Consider the following 23410-nt stretch of genomic DNA (forward strand, 5'->3'; position numbering starts at 1 on the left):
GGCCTGACCATTGCTTTATACAAGGGAATAATCACCTCCTTATCTCTTCTAGAAAAATTCCTGTATATCATTGACAAGACACCATGAGCTACTCTTGCAGCCCGTCTGCACTTCTCAGAGAACTTCATATCTGTCTGCACAATTACCCCCAGGTCCTTTTCATTCTCTACCACTATCAGTGTAGTACCACAGAGTTGATACGTTGCTCTGGGGTTGCTGTTTCCCATATATAGTACTTTACATTTGTCAATGTTAAACTTCATTTGCCACCTCTCAGCCCATCTGCTCAACCTTTCCAGATCCTGTTCCAGCAGCACAGCGTCAGTAGGGTCCTTAACAACCCTGCCAACATTTGTATCGTCTGCAAACTTGGACATTAAGCTTGATATACCATCATCAATATCATTAATAAATACAAAAAAGAATAATGGACCCAACACGGAACCCTGAGGGACTCCACTAATAACATTAGTCCACAATGAGCAGTTTCCATTGATTACCACTCTGTTTTCTCCCCCTCAACCACCCCTTTATCCATAGGAGCAATTTGCCTCCAATGCCACACTGCTCCAATTTGTGCAGCAATCTTCCATGTGCAACAGTATCAAAAGCCTTTCTAAGATCCAAGTACATAATATCAAAGTTATTCCCTGCATCCAGTTCTTTTGTGACTGCATCATAGTATCCAATCAAATTGGTCAGGCAAGACTTCCCCTTAACAAAACCATGCTGTGTCCAAGCTATAACTGAAGTCTTGTCTAGATGATCCTGCAGTTCTAATTTTAACCAGTGCCTCCATTAATTTTCCTCCAACAGAAGTTAAACTCACAGGTCTATAATTACTTGTGTCAGCCTTTGATCCTCCTTTATGAATTGGGGTCACATTTGCACATCTCCAGTCTATGGGCACCTCCCCTGAGTATGAGGAAGCTCTCATAATTATGGCTAAAGGTTTGCTTACTTCCTTTGCTGCTTACTTTAATATAACTGGATAGATCCCATCCACCCCAGGTGCCTTTCTTGTGTTTATCTTCAACAATTTCTCCTCCACTTTACTCTCAGTTATTACAAGATTATCTAGCTTACTGCCAGAGTTGAATACACCTCTGACATTCCCCTCGCTGAATAACTCCTCATGTGTGAATGTTGATACAAAATAATCATTTAGTTTGTTAGCTACCTGAGCAGGATCATCAACAGTTGAACGATCAATATCAAGTGGACCAATCTGATTCATCCCCTTCCTTCTAAAGTTTACATAAGTAAAGAACTCTTTGCTATTTTTCTTTGCAGCCCTTTCCAAAGATTTCTCATAATCTGCCTTCGCCTGCCTAACCTCCTTTGTAACTTGGTTACAGATCAACTTATATCTATCATAGGCTTCTGTGTCGCATGTTAATTTATATGTATCCCATGCATTTTTATTCTCTGCCATATGTCTCATTAGTTCATCTGACATCCATTTAGGCCTAAGCCTTGAACAATATTTCTTAGTTGATATGTAAAGCCTAGTAGCTTCCAAAATAAGTTCTTTGAATGCTTCCCATTTTGAATTTGCTGTTGGTAAACAGCAAATTCAAAATGGGAAGGTCAGTTGGTCAGCAAATTCAGTTGGTCCCGCTGTATAGAATTTAAATACTGTCTCAGACCATCGTAGTCGCCTTTACGAAAGCAATAACCCTTCCCTTTACCCCTGATGGTAGTTACCTCTTTGAGTAAATCCCACTTCAGCACGCTGTGATCACTGCCACCTAGTGGTTCCTTTATCTGCAAATTCTTAATGCATGAAGAATCACTACTGATAATCAAATAAAGAGTATTACTCCCTCTAGTTGCCTCCCGAACATGCTGATTTAGAAAACAATCATCCAATAAATCCACAAAAGCCTTGCTAGTTTGTGAGTGACCAGCCCTCAAATTCCAGTCAATATCTGGGAAATTAAAATCCCCCATTATAAGACTCTCTGATTTACTGGCCCACTCTATTTTTTTTTTTTTTTTATGTGAACCCCAAAAACGAGAGGTATTAGAACCTATAGTACTTAGTACCGTGCTTGGGTTTGATGTTAAGAAGACGAAAGAAGATATTTGTTGACATTGGACTTGAACTTCTGTAGATTGTAATTTTCAGGAAATACGTATGAAAGAAGGTTGTTCCAGAAAACAGCAGTTGAATGAATAAATGAGGAAGATGAAAAGTTGGTTCTGTGGGTTTGAAGTTGGACAGTAAATAGATGTTGGCTGGTGGCAGCACGTGTTCGGACTCTTTTGAAAGAGAGAGCAGGAATTATAGAAGCCAATTCAGGAGAACAGTGCCCATGGAAGTATCTGTAGAAGAGGCATGCAGCAGGAACAGTGCGTCTATGAGAAAGCGAGTGGAGAGACTCTGTTAGAGATGAATCATTAATTAACCTAACTGCCCTCTTCTGAATGGAATCAAGAAGCCTGAGAGAGGTTTTGGGGGCACCACCCAAGATGTGGGAACAATATTCCATGGCAGGGCGGATTTGCAATTTATACAGAGTGAGCAGCTGTTTGGAAGAAAAGTAACGCCGAGAGTGAAAGAGAAAACCAAGTTTTTTAGATGCAGAGGAAGCAATATTGTAATGTGCTTGTGCCAACAGAGATTAGAAATCAGGGTAATCCCCAAAAGAGAGATATCATTTTGCCTAGAAATCGGAGTGTCACTAAAGATAAGCATAGGCACAGAAGAATCCTTTTTGCGAGATATAAGACAAGACTGAGTTTTAGAAGGGTTGAAATCAACTAAGTTGTTTTTGCCCCACTGGAGAATTACCTGAAGATCGGCATTTAAGGAATTGGTAGCAGATTTTCGAGAAGTTGATTTTTGAAGCTGATTGAGCAGGACAAGGTTTATCAAAATGGAAAGTTGAATGCAATGTGCATTCATCGGCAAAACTATGGATAGGATTTCCAGTCAATGGAAGAAGGTCATTGATATACATGGGGGAAAGAACTGAACCTTGCAGGACACCGGCATTAGTGGAGAAGTTAGAAGACAGAGAGCCATCTACCATCACCCTCAGTGAGCGATCAGAGAAAAAACTGGATAACCAATTACTAAAAACAGTTGGCAAACCATAAGATGGAAGCTTGTTTAGAAGGCCTTTATGCCAAACATGATCAAAAGCCTTTGAGATGTCAAGAGCAACTACTTGTGTTTCACCGAACCTTTCCATTGAATTAGTCCATAAATGGGTAACATAAGCCAGAATATCTCTAGTGGATCGACACTGACGGAATCCATACTGGTGATCATTGATCAGACGGAAGGTTTCTAGGTAGTTTAAGAGTTGGCGGTTAATTGATTTCTCCATTACTTTAGAAAGAGTAGAAGTAATTGCAATGGGACGATAATTGGATGGGAGGGATTTGTCACCCTTTTTAGGAACTGGCTGGATATGAGCAAATTTCCAAGCAGAAGGAAAAACACCTTTGGAATAAGAAAGTGAAAAAAGGCGGCAAAGAATAGGAGTAAGTTCAGGAGCATAGCTTTTGAGAACAAGTGGAGAAATACCATCAGGACTTGGAGCTTTCTTCGCATCAAGATTCATCAAAATCCTTCTGATATCCTTTTGACGGAAGACCACAGGAGGCATTGAATGGAGCGTGCTGGGAATGGTGGGAGGTGTTTTTCCAAGATCATTAATACATGAGCTGGAAGAAAAATGGGATGCTAGCAGGTCAGCTTTATCCTTGGCTGAAGTGGCAACAGAACCATCTGGTTTGGACAGAGGTGGGAGCAAAGATGGGTTAAAGTTGCGGGCAATAGCTTTGACAAGAGACCAGAATGCTCGGCTACCATTAGGGCAAGAAGCAAGTTTTCTACTCTTAGCCTGTTCAAACTCTAGTTTGAACAGGCTAAGAGTAGAAAGGCTAAGATTAATAACTGCTTTACAACTGTTGCGAGCTTTGGTGTAGGCAGAAAATGAAACTGAAGAATTAGAAATAAGCCAATTAAGATATGCGACATTCTTCTCTTGGACAGCCTTAGCACATTTATTGAAAAACCAAGGTTTTAAAGTGGAGTGTGGGATAAGCGATTCCATTCCTGCAAGAATAATTTCACTGACACGATCTGAGCAAACATTGACATCAGAAGTTTTGAAACAGTAATCCGACCAAGGAAAAGAAGAAAAGAAGTCTCGCAGGTCATCCCATTTTGCATTCTTGTAATGCCAAACAACACGTGGTTCGGAATAGCCATGAGATAAAGGTTCCATTGGAGAAGAGACAATCACCAAGTTGTGATCTGAAGTGCCTAAAGGACCTCTCACTTCGGCCGTGTACTTAGAAGGGTTGTTTGTGAGAAAAAGATCAAGCGTATTGGCTGTATGATTAGGATTGTCCGGTATTCTTGTAGGTAAATGAACAATCTGGGCTAGGTCATTAGTAATTGCAAAAGCCTCAGCATCTCGACCTGCTGGGTCGGTGTGACTAGAAAATGGAAGCCAGGTGGAGTTGTGGACATTAAAATCACCAAGGAAAATTACTTCACTGTTAGGAAAGTTGGACTGGAGAAAGTCAAGTTGCAAAGAGAGGAAGTCAAAGAGCTCCAAGTGATTAGTGGAGTTGGGAGAACGGTAGAGACACCAGATGAATTTGACACAATGAGGTAGAGAGATTTTAAGCCAGAGAAGATCAAAGAGAGGAGATTCCAAATTGCCAAGTCTCTGACAGGGAATATCAGAACGGACACATGCACAAAGTACCACCTTTGATGCGAAAGGAATCATACAGCGAATAATTTGGCCATCTGAGATGAGCAGTAGATGAATCAACCGATAACTGAGATTCTGTCAGAAAAAGTACATGGGGTTTGGCAGACTGCAAGTGGAAATGGACATCGTTGAGATTAGAATTGAGACCATGTATGTTTGTGAAATGAATTAGGAAGTCCTTGGGAGGTTTAGATCTTTTTGCAGATAAACTTGCTCTATTAGTATGACAATTCATGGTGTATTCAATAGTAAGAAAAAGTAGGTGGGACATGCCGTATGGAGTAATGAAATTTTTGGATATGGCGTACATGTGGTAAGAATATACCCAGATCCTTGACATAACGTGGCCTCGACAATGCTCCCCGCATACACACTACTCGGACTCCCTCCAGTCACTATCTGGCAGAGTAGAGGTAGCAAGATTATACACTAGCTGATCTGAAAGCTTCCTAGAGAATTACCAATAGGTTCAGTCCGGTGTACTAACTGGCGTCAGGCCTGCGAACACTGTTTTAGAGCTGTACCCTCGAAATGTAAGGAATATTGGATCTCGCCACGACGTTCATCATAACCTCAAAAGTCATCAATCACACTGCATGATTTAAGAGATAGGGAAGGGTTGACCGGAACTTAGCTCTAGAGACTAAACATGGGTTCCACCACTTCAAGCCTCCAATAAGCAAAGCGGTGGTATTTCACCAGTTGATGAGTCATTTACCACCTAGTACTGCCTGGTAACATAGAGGGGCGGCGTTCCTCCATGTCGTGTGGGTGCCACACCTCGACCCCTGCTTACGTTGGTTCACACCTGGGTGGTCACCCACCATGTACTTGTGCATGGAGGTTATACCCAGGATTACTAACAGTCCCACCATCGTGAAGGTGCAAGCAGAGGATTTGGCTGTCACAGACCGTCCGGACTTCGCCGAAATTGGGTCCACTTGACTTGAGTGTCACCCGAATATCAGTTCCATCAGCATTTTAAACTCCCAGGTAGCAAGTACAGCTTGTCTGGCATATCTGAGAGAATGTCTGTGACAACCTCAAAGACCGAACTGTATTTCCCTGTACAGTTTCTTATTATACTCATCAGAGTCATTAGGTCTATAGCACACTCCTACTCTCAATTTTGATCTCCCAATGCTTGTCACACCAAACTGACTCGACACACGGCACTGTCCAGCGATATCGACTGGCTTCACTTCCTTGTATTTTATGTGTTTCTTAACTAATAACATAACCCCTTCTCCCTTCCTATCCTGTCTAACCTTTCTGTAGATGTTGTACTCCCCAAATTCCAGTTCTGCATTCCTTATATCTGTGTGACACCACGTCTCTGATATCCCAACAATATCTGCCTTTGATGCTTTGAGCAATACCTCAAATTCATCAAATTTATTTACCAAACTCCTAGCATTGGTGTACTCGCAAGTATACATGCACCTGTTCCTATTCTTAGCTACCCTAACACAACCCATGTGTTTACTTGTACCACAATGACTCCCAGCAGTCTCTGAAATATCCTGCATCTTGTTTTCCAGGCTGCTGCTCATTCCTATAGAAGCAGTGCAAGAATCACTTTCACCTTTGCCAGTGGCTACTGTTAATCTGTTAGTCCTTGTATTCCCCCCAAGCTAGCAGTTTTCCGACCCACCTAACACTGCCTTGATAGCATCAGCAAATATTCTTGCACCCTTTCTATTTAAGTGTATCCAATCCCTGTAGAAGCAGTCTCTTCTGTTAACAAGTACAGACCAGGCTGAAAAAAATTCTACCCTTTGAGCCTTGCACAATCTTTCCAGGGCCGAATTGATCGACACGAATTCTGCCCAGACATGAATATCATGTCTGGGCAGAATTGCAGACACTTTCAAATTCAACCCTAATTCACGGCTTATTTTTTTTTCAACAGTGACCTGTACTTGTTAAGTAATTCTGCCGGTCTCCTACTCTTAATATCATTAGTGCCAACGTGTACAACTATATCACCTTTTGTGCCCTTAAAAGATGATATCCGCTCTACAACGTCATCAACCTTTGCCCCTGGCAGACATACCCTGGTCCTGTTCCAAATATAGTTAATTACATAAATGTAAAACTGAGTGGCATACTCATATACATGGGTTGATTGTTTAATTTGTAAAATGGACCTTAATCTTAGGTCTGCCTGTGCTCTCTGCTTTTTGTAATAATCTCGTATGAAGTGTATACACTTGTAACGTTGATAAAGCCACCCTAGAACTAACTTTTTGATAAGTCTTTTAGAGTGGTCATCGTGGCCACAGATCCTTGACTTTCTTTAATGAACCTGTGCTACTTGAAAATTGCAGCCTTCTTCAAACACTTAATCTCCATAAACCTCCCAAACATTTATCTTGCCGCCCTTGTGGCACTCATATCATTTTGAACACAGTAGCCAATAATAATGTTGTTCCATCTTCAAATCGTTCATTATGCAGCTGACAAAACAGTTCCATACTAATGGTGCATAACTCTTAAGATCACTTTGCAACTACTAGACAACACATCAGAACCTCCAACTGTGGAAATATTCTTGGATATGCGCTTTCCTGCCATTTACCAGCAGATCACCAAAATTTGAGTGCTTATATGGTGGACTGCCCTTTTAGGAAATTCTGGTGTGGGAGGGATATATTCCCAGTTTTGCCATATTTGTGTGCAAAATAAATGTTTTTATACAATGCTTAATGTCAGTACCATTGGTTGAGGTGCCTAGTGGTGTGAGATTGCTGACATCCATTGGATATGCATTACTACCTGTGGGTGCAGGTTTTAATTCACTGAGGACAGGACATTTGCATTTGTGGCCTGCCCCTCATGGTATTGATGTACTAGAAAGCAGCTTTCCTAATAATCACTGATTTGTGGTAGCAAAGTGGCCAGAAACAGCACAACTATATAACATAGCTTTGATTTCTGGATATATTATAGTTATATATCACCACAGAGTAGTATTATGGGAAGATGAACTAACCTTTAGCAATTGTGCTAATAAGACACAACAAATAGTGCTAAACGGTGCTCAGGCAATTATTACTAACTCATAAGTGGGTGACTGTACCGTCTGAAACTAATATCACTATGGCTGATGGTCATTGTGATATCAGTTGTACTCACCAGTCATATTAAGTGCAACAATGTCTTAAACAGGCAGACTTGCCTCTCTAGGGAATGGGAGGTGAGGCCTCCCAAAATATACCAGATTTTTTTTTTTTTTTGTTCAGCAAACTTTTTCCTGTTTCTTTTTAAGATGTTGTAATGGACAGGTTAGTCTTTTCAAAATTTACCTTTCTGACTGTACATTTCATTTTCAAATTTTGAAACTAGAATAAGGGTGGTGAGGTGGCAGGGAAAAATTAGAAGGGAGGTGGTGGTTTGAAAAGTTTAAGGACCCCTGCAATAGGCAAACCAGGTGGTTGCCAAAGATGACAAATTGGAGAAAAAAGGCAAAATAACAAAGATGTCATTTCATTTCCCATGTGTGTTTGGATAATTCATTTCTTCACATCTCTAAAAATTGTTAATATGTCAAATCATCTTTTTACAAAAATAATATGATGTGGATCAGGGTGACTAACAGCACAATTTTAATAACAGTAATATGCCCACTCTGCAAAATTTTTCCCAGTTTTCTCGAAACCACAGCCTACTGCCCTTGGTTTTTTTTGGGGGGGGGGAGGAAATCAACAAACAAGACAGTGTTCACAAGAGAATTTTAAATCTCTTGTGAACACTCTTGTTTGTTGATTTTCTTGGGGTGCACAAGATTGCATTTCTTACCCCTTCAATGTTTTCATTACTTCCTGATATCCTCTTCCTGCCACATGCTAATTATTAATATTCTGAATGGTTCCATGCTCCTCAAATTTATCCTACAAACAAGTAATTGTTTGGGCCCTTTTATTCCATATTGTGATTTCCAAGCACGCTGAACTTCACTGACATTTTCATATTTCCAATACCATTTTATAATTGCCTTTCTTCAAAACTGAATTATGTACTCTCCATTGTTTTAGAGGTATCTATAAAATAAAACAAAAATTAAATTATTGTAAAAAAATTGTATTTTTAAGCTACAAAATGAGTTTAAGAAAATTAATTGGTGCATATTGTTCATTAAATATAAATTTTTAAAGTGTGTGTATATATAATTTTGAAACACCCTGTATATTATTCACTAATATTATATAATATAATATTGTTGAATAATATATCAGTTGGTGGTTCACTTATAATATAAGTGAATTTGTGTCAGAAAAAATTTTTTTATTAAAAACCAAAACTATGTTCTGTAAACCTAATACCAGGGTACATTTTCTCTGCATGTCAAAGTAGTAATGATTGTGAGATTATTTCAGCACAGAGATTTGTCCAAAAGTCTGTCACTGAATGGAGAGAAGTGTCTTTAAGATTGAATGCAGAAATGTTTAAAATTTTCAAATTATTCCAGTGCCTGTATTTATATTAAAATAATATTAGTAATTTAGCTCATTGTGTGGATAATGAATCAATTAAAACTGACATTAGAGCCAACTAATTGTTGGCTCTAATGTTGAGCATAAGCCAAATTCTTGATGACCAAATTTTGGTTTGTTAGCAGTGTATGGACTCTTTTTTTTATTTATAATTTAGAATGATAGGTCATGTTATTATTACTGTATGTACCTTTCCTATTTTTATATATGTGTGTGTGTGTGTGTGTGTGTGTGTGTGTGTGTGTGTGTGTGTGTGTGTGTGTGTGTGTGTTATTTTTTTATTTTTTTTTTTTTTAGGTGCTTTGCTTCTGCAGCACAGGCACAAGCTAAAACAGTTTCAGAAAATGCAAGACAAGAAAGAATGGATAAAGGAATCCAGGTAAAATAACCATTAGGAAATAATAAAATAAATTTGCTTTTAGCGAAGAATAAATATAAATTTATATAAAGAAAATTAAGCAATCGACAAATCTGATGCTTATATCGGCAAACATGCTTCCTTGTTCTCTATCTATGTGTGTGGTATCCCAAGTCTATTGTTTTAGCTCTTGCTATGCCATGATGTTGAAGAATGGTGTACTGCCTAAGAAGTCTGCTTGTTTCAAAAAAAAAAATAATAATAATAGAGGCACATATAATTCACAGAAGGCATTATGGGAATGATGTTCTTCCACACAGCACTGCCTTTCTTTGTACAAAATGTTTTTCAAGGAATATGATTCAATCACAAATGAAGGCTGTGAAGATCCAGTAACAGAAAGCCAGAAAGCTACCAATGTGCATTTCTGTCATTGTGCAGGAAGATTGCTTAGAACATCAGTGGCCCTCACTGGCATATTTAATATATACACAGAAATAGCTTTGCATTAGGAATATCCCCAACCATAACTTCATGGTTGTCATCTGAAGTGCTGGTTTTGACATCCTAGTTTCCATAGACATGCAGCCCAGAGAGTTGTTTAGGCTAAGTGAAAACATTCCAAGCACTGCTGTCATCATTTTTTCATTAGAATTTTTTTGTGTAGGTCCACTACACTCTTTATCCAGTGCTGACCTTGTCTCTGGCAGCTTACACACACACACACACACACACACACACACACACACACACACACACACACACACACACACACACACACTCACTCACTCACTCACGAATGAGTAAATGAGGGACTGTCAGGATGTGTACATTGAGTGAATTTGCCCTACTAGCAATAGATATGGCTATCATGAATTTACTATATTTAGGGACACTTTTTTTTTTTTTCCTTGAAAAATTATGAAGATCTGAAATGGAATGAAGTCACACTAGCATTGATAAGAAAAAATAGATGAAAAAGAAATGAGTCCACACAGTATTATGTTACCCCAAAAGACTTAAATGGTAATCACTGTAAGATATTGGCTTTTGTAGATCCAAACAGGTGCAAAATGTCAAGATGCAAGAGATGCTCTAAAACAATGTGTTAAAAAATGATTTGTTGTTTTATTGTCAAAATTAATATTTGCTTCAAGAATTTTCATATGTAAATTTAAAATAAAATGTAATTATTAGACATAAAATGAGAGGTTCTGGGTTTTCCTATTCTAGTGTTGCTTGCAAATCTACAATATATAACATTTTTGCAATAAATTTTAAAAAATGTGTTGGATTTTTAAAATTATTTTTCCCATAGTCTAGTTGAAATTAATAAAAAAATTTTATGAAAATTTTAAAAATCATGTATTTAAGAGTTAAAATATTCATCTTGAACTTTGTACCAAACATTATATTGGTTGGTTAACCCATGTTCACCTCTTCTCCACCCCCCCCTTCTTGATTAGACCGGGGTTCGAGCCCGTCACCACCAAATACAGAGGATGCGGAAAGGTCAGGGAATGACCACCGCATATCCCGGAGCAATATGGCCTTAGTTGCTGATGCTCCTAAAAACCAAATAACCACCCCCCACATTCAACCTGCTACACAGATCTTACGATAGTTATCCATCACATGAACATCATATAATAAGGTTTTGGTAAATACTTTGAGTACAGTACAGAATTTTTTAACCCCTGAGGTACATTATTTGGTAATCAAGCACACCTGAAATATAATGCAATGTGTAAATTACCTGACTTGCTTTTTACACACATGCACGCACGGTATTTTCATACTATTTATTTATTTATTAATGTATGTTATTTATTAATGAGCATATTAAATATAGTTAAAACAAAGTTATTCATGATTTTTAAACGACTCAATCTGAAAAGTAAATTTTTGTCACTACATCTATTTAATTCAATAGAAAAATTAAATATATAAATGGGGCTTTCAAGGATTATCTTGTGCACGTGTACTAAGCTTGGCTTCCCTGGTACAGGAACTCTTCGACTCGTGGAAATTTGACTTTACGTAGGTTTTTGCTGGCTGGTGAAAACTTAAAAAAAAAAATTGTTGGAAACATATTTTGCATCCCGTAGGAATAAATGGCGGTATCGTGAAAATATCATAATATGAGCCCAATAACACATTGGTGTTTGTTTTTTTTTATTATCATATGTTCCCGTTATAAGAATAAATTTTGAACACCTTTTTAAATTTTTCTAAAACACGTTTCTGGAGGTCACGACCATAAATCAATTTACACTTTCTGGTTTATTAGGCTTTTCTGTTAGTGCATCTAATTATAAACGGGTAGTAAACTCGATCTTATTGCATTTGCAATAATCCCAATAACTGCAATTGTGTGGGTTTGAAATGTGTTCCCCTTCACTGAAATCTTCAATCATATAAAAAACAAATTTTCAGAAACTTCTCTTCATTCCTATTTACGTATTATAATGATGAAGGAAAAGCGACCAACAAAAAGTGCAGGTGGTGGTAGTGCCAGGAAACAAAACAAAATTGATTTAGAAATGAAAATGATTATGAAGTACGAAGCTGGACAAAGTTTGTCATCTCTTGCAAGGGAATTAGGTCGCACTGCTTCAACAGCTAATCAATACTTACGAGTCCGTAGAAGTACCGTTCGAGAATTCCCGCCATTTTTACACGATAGCATAAGCTTAGTGTAGTATAGTGCATAATATAATATTGTCCATTAATCAGTAAATCTATTAATTTGATAAACTTTATTGTCAATTAAATTGTATTTTTAACTCTATATATATATAACGACTTGATCGTAACAAATAATTAATACATAACTATAGTGATACACGTGATACGGAAGTTGTATAAAGGGAACTCGTAGAAGAAACTAGATACCGAAAAAATAAATATAGCGTTATAACTGTTTTGGGATATAACTTAAGGATTTAATTTTTGTTTTGAAATTTTATTGAATTAAATCGGAATCATGACTCTGACCAGAGCAGCAAAGCAAAAGGCTCAAGCTAATGGGAGTGCTGTGGTTCAGGGGAGAACTGAGGGGGGCAGTTGCCCTCTGAATCACAGTCTTTTAAAATGCACTGTTTGCTTGATGTTTGCGGAGCAGTCGGGTACGGGACATGATACTGCCAAGAAGGGGGGTGTCTTTGTGTGTGCACGATGTAAGGAGTGCAAGGAAATCAGGCGACAACTCAGCGTTGTTATGGGCCTTTATGAGAGCTTGAAGGACAGGGTGGATGCCCTCGAAGGAAATAAATTGAGGGGCCCATCAAGCTCTCAGCTGCCCACATCAACGCCAGAGCTTGCACTTGGTCATCAGGCAACACAGAGGCAGCCCCCTAGGGAGAATGCGCTGGTCCCACAGGAACTAGTAGTTGTTGGTGACTCTATTGTCAGGGAAACGGGGAACATGCTTTGTAAAAAGGATAGGTGGAATAGGACCAGGGTATGTCTGCCAGGGGCAAAGGTTGATGACGTTGTAGAGCGGATATCATCTTTTAAGGGCACAAAAGGTGATATAGTTGTACACGTTGGCACTAATGATATTAAGAGTAGGAGACCAGCGGAATTACTTAGCAAGTACAGGTCACTGTTGAAAAAAAGCCGTGAATTAGGGTTGAATTTGAAAGTGTCTGCAATTCTGCCCAGACACGATAGGAGGGAGTATATGATGAGAGCCATGTCGATCAATTCGGCCCTGGAGGGATTGTGCAAGGCTCAAGGGGTAGAATTTTTTTCAGCCTGGACTGTACTTGTTAACAGGAGAGATTGCTTCTACAGGGATGGGATACACTTAAATAGAAAGGGTGCAAGAATTTTTGCTGATGCTGTCGAGGCAGTGTTAGGTGGGTCGGAAAACTGCTAGTTGGGGGGGATACAAGGACTAATAGATTAACAGTAGCCACTGGCAGAGGTGGAAGTGATTCTTGCACTGCTTCTATTGAAATGAGCAGAAGCCTGAAAAACAAGATGCAGGATATTTCAGAGACTGCTGGGAGTCATTGCGGTACAAGTAAACACATGGGTTGTGTTAGGGTAGCTAAGAATAGCAACAGGTGCATGTATACCTGCGTGTACACTAATGCTAGGAGTTTGGTAAATAAATTTGATGAATTTGAGGTATTGCTCAAAACATCAAAGGCAGATATTGTTGGGATATCAGAGACGTGGTGTCACACAGATATAAGTAATGCGGAACTGGAATTTGGGGAATACAATGTGTATAGAAAGGATAGACAGGACAGGAGGGGAGGAGGGGTTATGCTATTAGTTAAGAAACACATAAAGTCCAAGGAAGTGAAGCCAGTCGACATCGATGGACAGGGCAGTGTCGAGTCAGTTTGGTGTGATATAAGCATAGGGAAATCAAAATTGAGAGTAGGAGTGTGCTATAGGCCTAATGACTCTGATGAGTATAATAAGATATTGTACAGGGAAATAGAGTGGGCCAGTAAATCAGAGAGTCTTATAATGGGGGATTTTAATTTCCCAGATATTGACTGGAATTTGTGGGTTGGTCACTCGCACACTAGCAAGGCTTTTGTGGATTTATTGGATGATTGTTTTCTACATCAGCATGTTCGTGAGGCAACAAGAGGGAGTAATACTCTTGATCTGATTATCAGTAGTGATTCTTCATGCATTAAGAATCTGCAGATAAATGAACCACTAGGTGGCAGTGATCACAGTGTGTTGAAGTGGGATTTACTCAAGGAGGTAACTACCATCAGAGGTAGAGGGAAGGGTTTTTGTTTTCGTAAAGGCAACTATGATGGTCTGAGACAGTATTTAAATTCTATACAGTGGGACCAACTGACGATGTTACCAACAGCAAACTCAAAATGGGAAGCATTCAAGGAACTAATCTTGGAGGCTACCAGGCTTTACATACCAACTAAGAAATATTGTTCAAGGTTTAGGCCTAAATGGTTGTCAGATGAACTAATGAGACATGTGGCAGAGAAGAAAGATGCATGGGATACATACAAATTAATGGGTGACATGGAAGCCTATGATAGATATAAGTTGGTCTGTAACCAAGTCACAAAGGAGATTAGGCAGGCAAAGGCAGACTACGAAAAATCCTTGGCAAAGGATGCAAAGAAAAACAGAAAAGAGTTCTTTACATATTTAAACTCAAGAAGGAAAGGGATGAATCAGATTGGTCCACTGGATATTGATGGTTCAACAGTTGAGGATCCTGCTCAGGTGGCTAACAATCTAAACGAGTATTTTGCATCTACATTCACGCATGAGGAGTTATTCAGGAAGGAGAATGATCTAGGTAAAGTAAACATTGGCAGGGAGCTGGATGATTTTGTAATAACTGAGAGGAAAGTGGAGGAGAGATTGTTGAGGATAAACATAAAAAAGGCACCTGGGGTGGATGGGATCTATCCAGTTATATTAAAGGAGGCAGCAAAGGAAGTAAGCAAACCCCTAGCCATAATTATGAGAGCTTCTTTGGACTCAGGGGAGGTACCCATAGACTGGAGATGTGCAAATGTAACCCCAATTCACAAAGGAGGATCAAAGGCTGACACAAGTAATTATAGACCTGTTAGTTTAACTTCTGTTCCGGGTAAATTAATGGAGGCACTGGTTAAAGAAGCACTGCAGGATCATCTAGACAAGAATTCAGTTATAGCTCAGACGCAGCATGGTTTTGTTAAGGGCAGGTCTTGCCTGACCAATTTGATTGGATACTATGATGTAGTCACAAAAGAACTGGATGCAGGGAATAACTTTGATATTATATATTTGGATCTTAGAAAGGCTTTTGATACTGTTGCACATGGAAGACTGCTGCACAAATTGGAGCAGTGTGGCATTGGAGGCAAATTGCTGCTATGGATAAGGGGATGGTTGAGTGGCAGAAGACAGAGAGTGGTAATCAATGGACACTGCTCAACGTGGACTAATGTTATTAGTGGAGTCCCTCAGGGTTCAGTGTTGGGTCCGTTGTTGTTTTCGGTGTTTATGAATGATATTGATGATGGGATATCAAGTTTAATGTCCAAGTTTGCAGATGATACAAAGGTTGGCAGGGTTGTTAAGGACACTACTGACGCTATGCTGCTGCAACAGGATCTGGAAAGGTTGAACAGATGGGCTGAGAGGTGGCAAATGAAGTTTAACATTGACAAATGTAAAGTACTACATATGGGAAACAGTAACCCCAGAGCAACGTATCAACTCTGCGGTACTATACTGACAGTGGTGGAGAATGAAAAGGACCTGGGGGTAATTGTGCAGGCAGATATGAAGTTCTCTGAGCAGTGCAGACGAGCTGCAAGAGTAGCTCATGGTGTCTTGTCAATGATATACAGGAATTTTTCTAGCAGGGATAAGGAGGTGATTATTCCCTTGTATAAGGCAATGGTTAGGCCACATCTTGAGTACTGTATACAGGTCTGGAGGCCTCATTTCAAGAAGGATGTAGAGCTGCTGGAACGGGTACAGAGAAGGGCAACAAGATTAGTGAATGGAACAAAGGGTTACTCTTACGAAGAAAGGCTTAAGTTTTGCAAATTACAGAGTCTGGAGACTAGGCACCGGCGAGGTGATCTGATAGAGGTGTATAAGGCTTTGAATGGGTTGAGCATGCTCAATGCCAATGGGATTCTTCATCTTGCTGAGAATAATCACCTCAGAGGGCATAAATTCAAATTGAGGAAGGACGGATGTCGGATAGATGTGCGGAAATTTGCCTTTGGCCAGCGGGTGGTTGGTTGGTGGAACCGACTTCCATCACTTGTTGTTGAAGTTGATAGCCTAAACAAATTTAAAGCTCAACTGGACAGGTATTTCGAACGAACGGAGGGGTGAAATGGGAGTGGTGTGTGTTTTTTTTTTTTTTTTTTTTTTTTGGCTGATGCTGAATAAGCTTGCTTTCTTGCATCATATGCCTCTACTAATGCTAATGCTAATGCTAACAGTGAATATTATTTTAAAGGACAGTGCATGTATAAAAGAACATGTCAAACGGTCAACGCACTTAACATCATCAGTGATCACAAAACAGCATTCAGGTGCTATATTGAAGATGGAACAGATGTTAATAATATGAATTGAAAATCAGATTCAGAAGTGAGCCCCTGAGTTTAATGACCATTCAAGCAACAAGTATTTATAAAGATATTAAGGATACATACGGTGAACCCCAAGTCAAGTTCGTGGCAAGCAACAGGTGGTTTAATAGGTGCGATGCTTGAGCATCACGCTGGTTTCCACAACATTAAAGTATGCAGTGAAGTCTCCAGTGCCAATTCTGCAGCTGCAGAGAAATTTTGTGATGTGTTGGAAAAAATTATTGATGAAGGTAGCTGTTCAACGCAGCAAATTTTTAACATTGACGAGACTGCTCTGTATTGGAAAAAAATGCCAGATCAAACATACATTGCCAAAGAAGAAAATATAATGCCAGGTTTCAAAGCGTCAAAAAGATAGCCACACCCTTGCTTGGAGCTAATGCAACGGGAGATTACAGATTAAAACCACTGCTTGTGTACCATTCTGGAAATCCTCGTGCGTTTTAAGGGCATCAACAACCCTACCTGTGCATTTCCGGTCGAACCAGAGAGCACGGATAACAATATCTCTTTCAGGATTGGTTTAAATACTGCTTCATTCCCGAGGTTGAAAAATATTGTAAAGACAAGATGAACCAAATGTAAAGACAACGACATTCCTTTCATGATTTTGCTTCTATTAGATAATGTTCCTTGATATCCTATGCATATAGATGATTTCAATTTGAATGTGAGAATCATAATTCTACCATGAAACAAGACTTCACTTGTCCAACCTATGGATCGGGGTGTTATTTCGAATTTAAAAGCATACTATTTATGCACAACATTCGCTCAGGCATTGTCTGCGGTAGATGATGAGAAATATTTTAAGTTAAGAGACTTGGAAATCTTACAATATTTACCACGCCATCTTAAACATTAATAAGGCCTGGGCGGAAATTACTAAAAGTTGTTTAAATGGCACATGGAAGAAAATATACTCAAGGCACGTAAAAGACTTCGGAAGATTTTAAAAAGACTAATCATGTGAAGAGGTTACAGATAAAAAAGGTTGCAGAGCTACTTCAGTTGGAGGTTGATGCCAAAGACGTGGAGGAGTTAATAGAGGAAGAAGAGAAGGAATTATCTAACGAAGAACTTATTGACTTGCAGGCAGTGATAGTGAAAGGAAAAAATGCTGACAAAGCTCAAGATGAACCAAATGAGGAGCCGAGATGCTTCATCACCAGAGAGATGGCAATGGCATTTTGTGAAATTCCATTGGCAATGATGAGGTTTGAGAAGATGGATCCTGACAGCAAACAATTCTTAAAAGTTAACAGAGGGGGTGAATGATATGCTTGCTACAAAGGAATCTACGACGAAAAGAAAAAAGCCACCGTTCAGTCATCCATTAATGTTCTTTCGTAATGTTGAGCGGGTGACCCCTTCTAAATCTCCGCAGTGGCATACTTATCAGCTGAAGACATCGATTCTGGCAACGATGCTCAAGAGGTAAAACTTATTGACGTTATGCCTGTATCCTCTCTTTTTTTTTTGTAATTTTATAATTTTGAAATTTTTTTAAGTTGCACGCTTTGTAATTTTTCCTGCACATGAGATAAAAAAATTGAATAAATACAATAAATAATTCTATTTACACGTTTGTTGAACTTTTTTTTTTTTTTTTTTTTGATTCAATCAATTCAGCGAGAACAGTTGCGAGTGCTGCACAAGCATGGGGGAAATTCTGACTTGCATAGCGTTCCACGGAACACAACCCTTACGTAAGTCGGAGAATTTCTGTATATAATAAGCCCATTTTTTCTATGATTTGAATGCATTATTTAAAAGGGAAGGAAAATGCATACTTTTAACATAGCTGAAGAAACAAAAGCCTTGTATTTCATGCTCATCTGTAAATACAGTAAACCCCTGCTATTTGCGGTATCTGTATTCGCGGTCGCTGATTTAATATAAAATGAAACCTAAAAAAATGTGAATTTTAAAGCACTGTGAACATTTTCCGCCATAAAAAAATATGGTCTTGGCTAAAATTATCTTTCCCAGTCAAAACAGCACTCAGTGGGTGGGGGGAGAGGGGTGACAAAATCGTGAGCGTGGATGTTTCTTGCTAATCCTTGTTCAGTATATGTTATGCGCTTGTCATGGAAGGTTTCGTCGTTTGCTTTTAATTTATATACTTATAAATTTATCAATTTATAAATTGATATGCTTACAAAAGTGATAAATCTACCGTTTTGCAGTGTAAAACACTTTTTCTAGTGTGTTAATGGAAGAAAGTGACTTTATTGTGGCACGTTCTTTCTAACCCGTACAAAAATATGGCTACGAATAACAAGTGAAATGTGAAAAGATCAAAGAAGGTGATGACATTAGCGAATAAAATTGAGTTATTAGACAAAATTTCTAATGGTGAAAGTGTCTCATCAGTGGCAAACATAAAATCAGTGAGTCAACGGTACAATCAATCAAGAAATCGGAAGAAAAAATCCACCGTAGTGTCTGTGAAAACGCGCTAATTGCTTCAAAAATTTGCTCTGTAACTCGTGATGTTAAATTAGAAAAAATGGAAAAAGCTTTTAAATCTGTGGATAGAAGACCGAACTCAAAATAAAATTCCGTTAAGTTCACTCATCATTCATGAAAAGGCAAAACTCCTTTATCAACACTTTAGCGAAACTGGTGATAGCACTGGCGGGATAAGTTTTTTAGCTAGCAATGGCGCTGGTTTGAAAGATTTGTTTGAAATTTCTAATAAATATTACATTTAATATTAAATTGTTTCTTATTTACATTTCGATGCCATATGCTTGCATTTCACTATGTACTGTCTTTGTAAATAGTCATATTATGAAGGTACATATAATACATACATAGACAAAATTTTAGACTAGTTTTTCTTATATATTTCATACTTTGGAACGGAACCCCTTTATTACTATGGGAGCCATAACTCAGTATTCATGGCATTTCTCAGGAACATAACCCCCGCTATTCGCGGGGGTTTACTGTACAGTAAAACTGAAAGTTATTACCCAGTTTTTCAAGGGGAAGTGTACTGCTAAATCTAATTTAATTTAATTTAATCAGCATTCAATCTAATCTAATTTAATCAGCATTCAACAAAATTTGCTATAGGAATTTTAGAACAGTTAGTTTTAAGGTACTGAAGTTTAATGCTGAAAGATGGTGAGGTGAGCACTAGAAAATATCAGTTATATGAGGCAGATTAAAAAGTAACATATTTACATTTATTAGCATTAGTATTGGCAATGGTGCAAGGAAGCAAAGTATGCTGCACCAGCTAAAAAAAAAAAAAAATTATTTCTCATTCCTTCCAATAATGATTTATTGAAAACCTGCTTGGCAACAGAACTGTTGCTAAATTGGCAATATATATTAATTCCTCCCCAATGAACGCACAATGTTTATTCACAAAATTAGTTCTCTCTCTCTCTCTCTCTCTCTCTCTCTCTCCCTCCCTCCCCCCCCCCCAAATTGATAGCTAACATCATAAACTGAGTGATTTTCTTTTCAGTAAGATTGGAACTCATCCAAGTGCTTTATTATAACAGTTAAGAGGGTAAGCCATAAATCACTTCTCATAGCAGTATAACTGTTAGCATAATATGCTGGATAGCAGCCAGTTTGAATAATGGTCTACTGTTATTTTTCTTTCTGTTTTGTTGTTCATGGCATACCTACAAGATTTTTGGGTAGGTGCTGTATTTTTTCATGAATAGAAAAGTATCATTACTGTTGACTATAGATATTGTCGAATTGTTTAAATATAGTTGTCCTTGAATAGTCCTTTACTGGCGATTGCATCACATAAGAAACACTTGTGTTATTGAAAATTTTACTAAAAATTTAATTTAATTTTGGCATTTCAAAAAACTTGCTGTGTAACATTATCATATATTTGTAACACCACAAGTAAGAATGATGGGATATAATTATTATCAGTTGAAGCCTCTTTTTGGCCATATAAAATATCAAACATGGTCTTATGTGGAAAAGCAAAAGTTTAGTGATATTTGCGATTTTTTTTTTTTTTTTTTTTTTTATGTTGTTATTTATTCATAGGACTGGAAATTTTAAACATAATGCAATTTAGGTGCAAAGTATTTTTCCTTCTGGTGCTTAAACTGATTCTAATTGAATCAGTCTGAGACATAGTCCAGCAGACTGAAAATCAAGCAAACATCTTTATTTTTATATATAGTAGTAACTTAAAAAAAAAAAAAAAAAAGAAAGAAAGAAAAAGAGAGAGAAAGGGAAAAAGTAATGGGAATAACATATTACATACAGTCAGTAATTAAGTTAATGTGGATTTAGAGATGTATATTAGAAGAAAGCTTGCAAAGTACTAATAGTTGAGTTTGAGAAGGTAACATAATGCTGCTATAAGAATGTATTTTCAGAATATTGTTCGCCCTTTTTAGTTCTGCCCTCTAACTTTTTTAGACAAGGTCACATATCAACACTATTGAGTTCCCCTATCACCACAAATCTAATTGATATCCTTGGAATTTAAATTTCAAACTCACTGGTACTTTTTTTTTTTTTTTTTTTTTTTGTGAATCATATGTTTCTTGTTTCCCTAACAGAATAATAAACAAATAACTGAACAATTTTTAAAAATAGCAAAGTTTTAAATTGTATTTTCTTCACATTTTTTTTTTTAAGTACACAGTTGCATCTGACAGCTATTAACAGTAATTTCAAAAATAGCATATAACCTTATAGCATATCTTTTGTGTGTTATTAACTTTTTGGCTAAGGTAAAGAAAGCCTGCATGAGAAAGATGAGAAATGTCGGATAACTTCCACAGAAAATTAGCTTCCTGACACTGGACTCTCGCGCTGCTCACTCGGTAAACAGACGGTAGGTGTTATCGGTCTGGAGCAGAAATCAAGAAGAATATATTGATTGACAGGTGGGCGTGGCAAACAATGAAATGATTGGTGGCGGGCGCGACAGACGATAAGCTACTGTATAGTCATTGGTTGGCATTATGATGTGTATTTACCAGTAAGAACGGTGCATAATAGTTTTGTAATGAACGGTGAACAGGTAATAGTAGCGATGAATCTTTTAAGGTGCTGTTTGATGTTATGATACGTGTGTATCCACACGAGTGGCTTTAAAAATATAAGTACAGTAATAAAATACATTCATAAAAAAAAAAGCATACATTCATAAAAAAAATTTATTTTTTTATGAATGTATTTCTAAATATGACTGATTCTAAAGAAAAAATGTTAGGTTACCCCCTCCACTTCGGGAGGGGTTCAAGCTCCCATGGAATTCAAGTCGAGGTAACCTGACCTTTTTTCACCATTATGAAATACTGTAATGGTGAAAAAAGTTTAGTGCATGTGCTATTAGGACAAGTTACCATTAGTGCTGCTAAAGTGATACTAAACCGATGTTATCGTGTGTTGTGTTTGCACACTAATTAGCACATCGTTTGCCACGCCTACCTGTCAATCAATATATCGTTCTCGACTTTTCTCCAGACTGATAACACCTACCATCTGTTTACTGAGTGAGCAGTTCTAGAGTGCCGTATCAGGAAACTAATTTTCCGCGTAAGTTATCTGACGTTTCTCGTCGTTCTCGTGCAGGCTTACTTTACCTTTGCCAACTTTTCTTTTGACAACAAGTTCTCATTGATTTACCTAATATCACAGTTAAACTTTAAGTCATATATCCTACACTAAATTGTCCATTTAATCCAGGCATCTACATTTTTATAACACTTAATTAATAGTTACACTGTACAATAACTTTTAATCTAACTTTTTCTATCATGGCACTCTTGTGATATATCTTTTGCTCTTGTCTGTTACATCTCACTTTATTGTTAGTTGAGCATACATTCTCAATCAAATGTAATGTGTCTTTACAAATAACAGTTTACAGATTCATCCAACAGAGAAAGCATTAATTTACCAAGATAAGGACATTTATCTTTCAGTTTTTAACAATCTTATATAATTAAGGATAACAGTTAGATAACAACGAGCATTAGCCACATAAGATTAAATTTAAATTCACATGTAGATATGTTTAGTATAGTAATTATGGGAAATGTTATGTTTATTGGCTAAATCATTTTTTCTTTCCTTTACTTATAAATTTGTATCATAGGAATCTGATTCTTTTGTGATGAATATATTCAGAGGAGAGCTGAAAACTGAACAAGTATTTCCCTTGCCTGATGGTAAATCTTATTTTTTAATACCTAACATAATTTCATTATCATAGATGATTTAGATTCTTACCTAGCATAAATATTTACATTATTTTCCTTATGATATGAATGACAGTGCAAATTATTTACTTTATAATTTATATGTAAAATATAATTCCAATATAATATGAATATGCTGATTGACCAAACAAAAAAAGAGTGACCTGTTGTGTAATAAGCATTACACAGTGTATTCAGTTGGTTTGAGTATTACTTATCATAGGCTTAAAGGTGCCAAGTTGGTTAAATTGGAATTTTTTTTTTTCTTCCATATTCTGGCTAGCATAAATTTACTGAGACATACTACTTGTCATTTGATGGGGGAGAGACAAGTAAGTCTTGAAACAACTGTCCCAGTGGCTTCCCAAGTTTGAAATTAGAAGCACGTTCATTCATCTTTTTGGTGATGCTATTTATATTAAAACATTAGTAATTTAGATTGACCCATATATAACAGCATCATCTGTAATGTGAGCATAAGCTCAAGCATTGAAAACCA

General features: G+C 37.5%; 1 protein-coding gene across 1 annotated transcript in view; it reads left to right on the forward strand.

Moving 5' to 3' along the window:
• Positions 1 to 23410, forward strand: part of Acadvl (Acyl-CoA dehydrogenase very long chain) — a 136460-nt gene that overhangs the window by 6779 nt on the left and 106271 nt on the right. The window contains exons 2-3 of the mRNA XM_090376974.1: positions 9536 to 9617; positions 22809 to 22881. Coding sequence (XP_090233100.1) covers positions 9536 to 9617; positions 22809 to 22881 — 155 coding nt within the window. The remainder of the gene's footprint in view (positions 1 to 9535; positions 9618 to 22808; positions 22882 to 23410) is intronic.

Source organism: Mastigoproctus giganteus, chromosome 1 (assembly GCF_048544385.1).
Source record: "Mastigoproctus giganteus isolate SK-2022 chromosome 1, ASM4854438v1, whole genome shotgun sequence".
NCBI lineage: Eukaryota > Metazoa > Arthropoda > Arachnida > Uropygi > Thelyphonidae > Mastigoproctus > Mastigoproctus giganteus.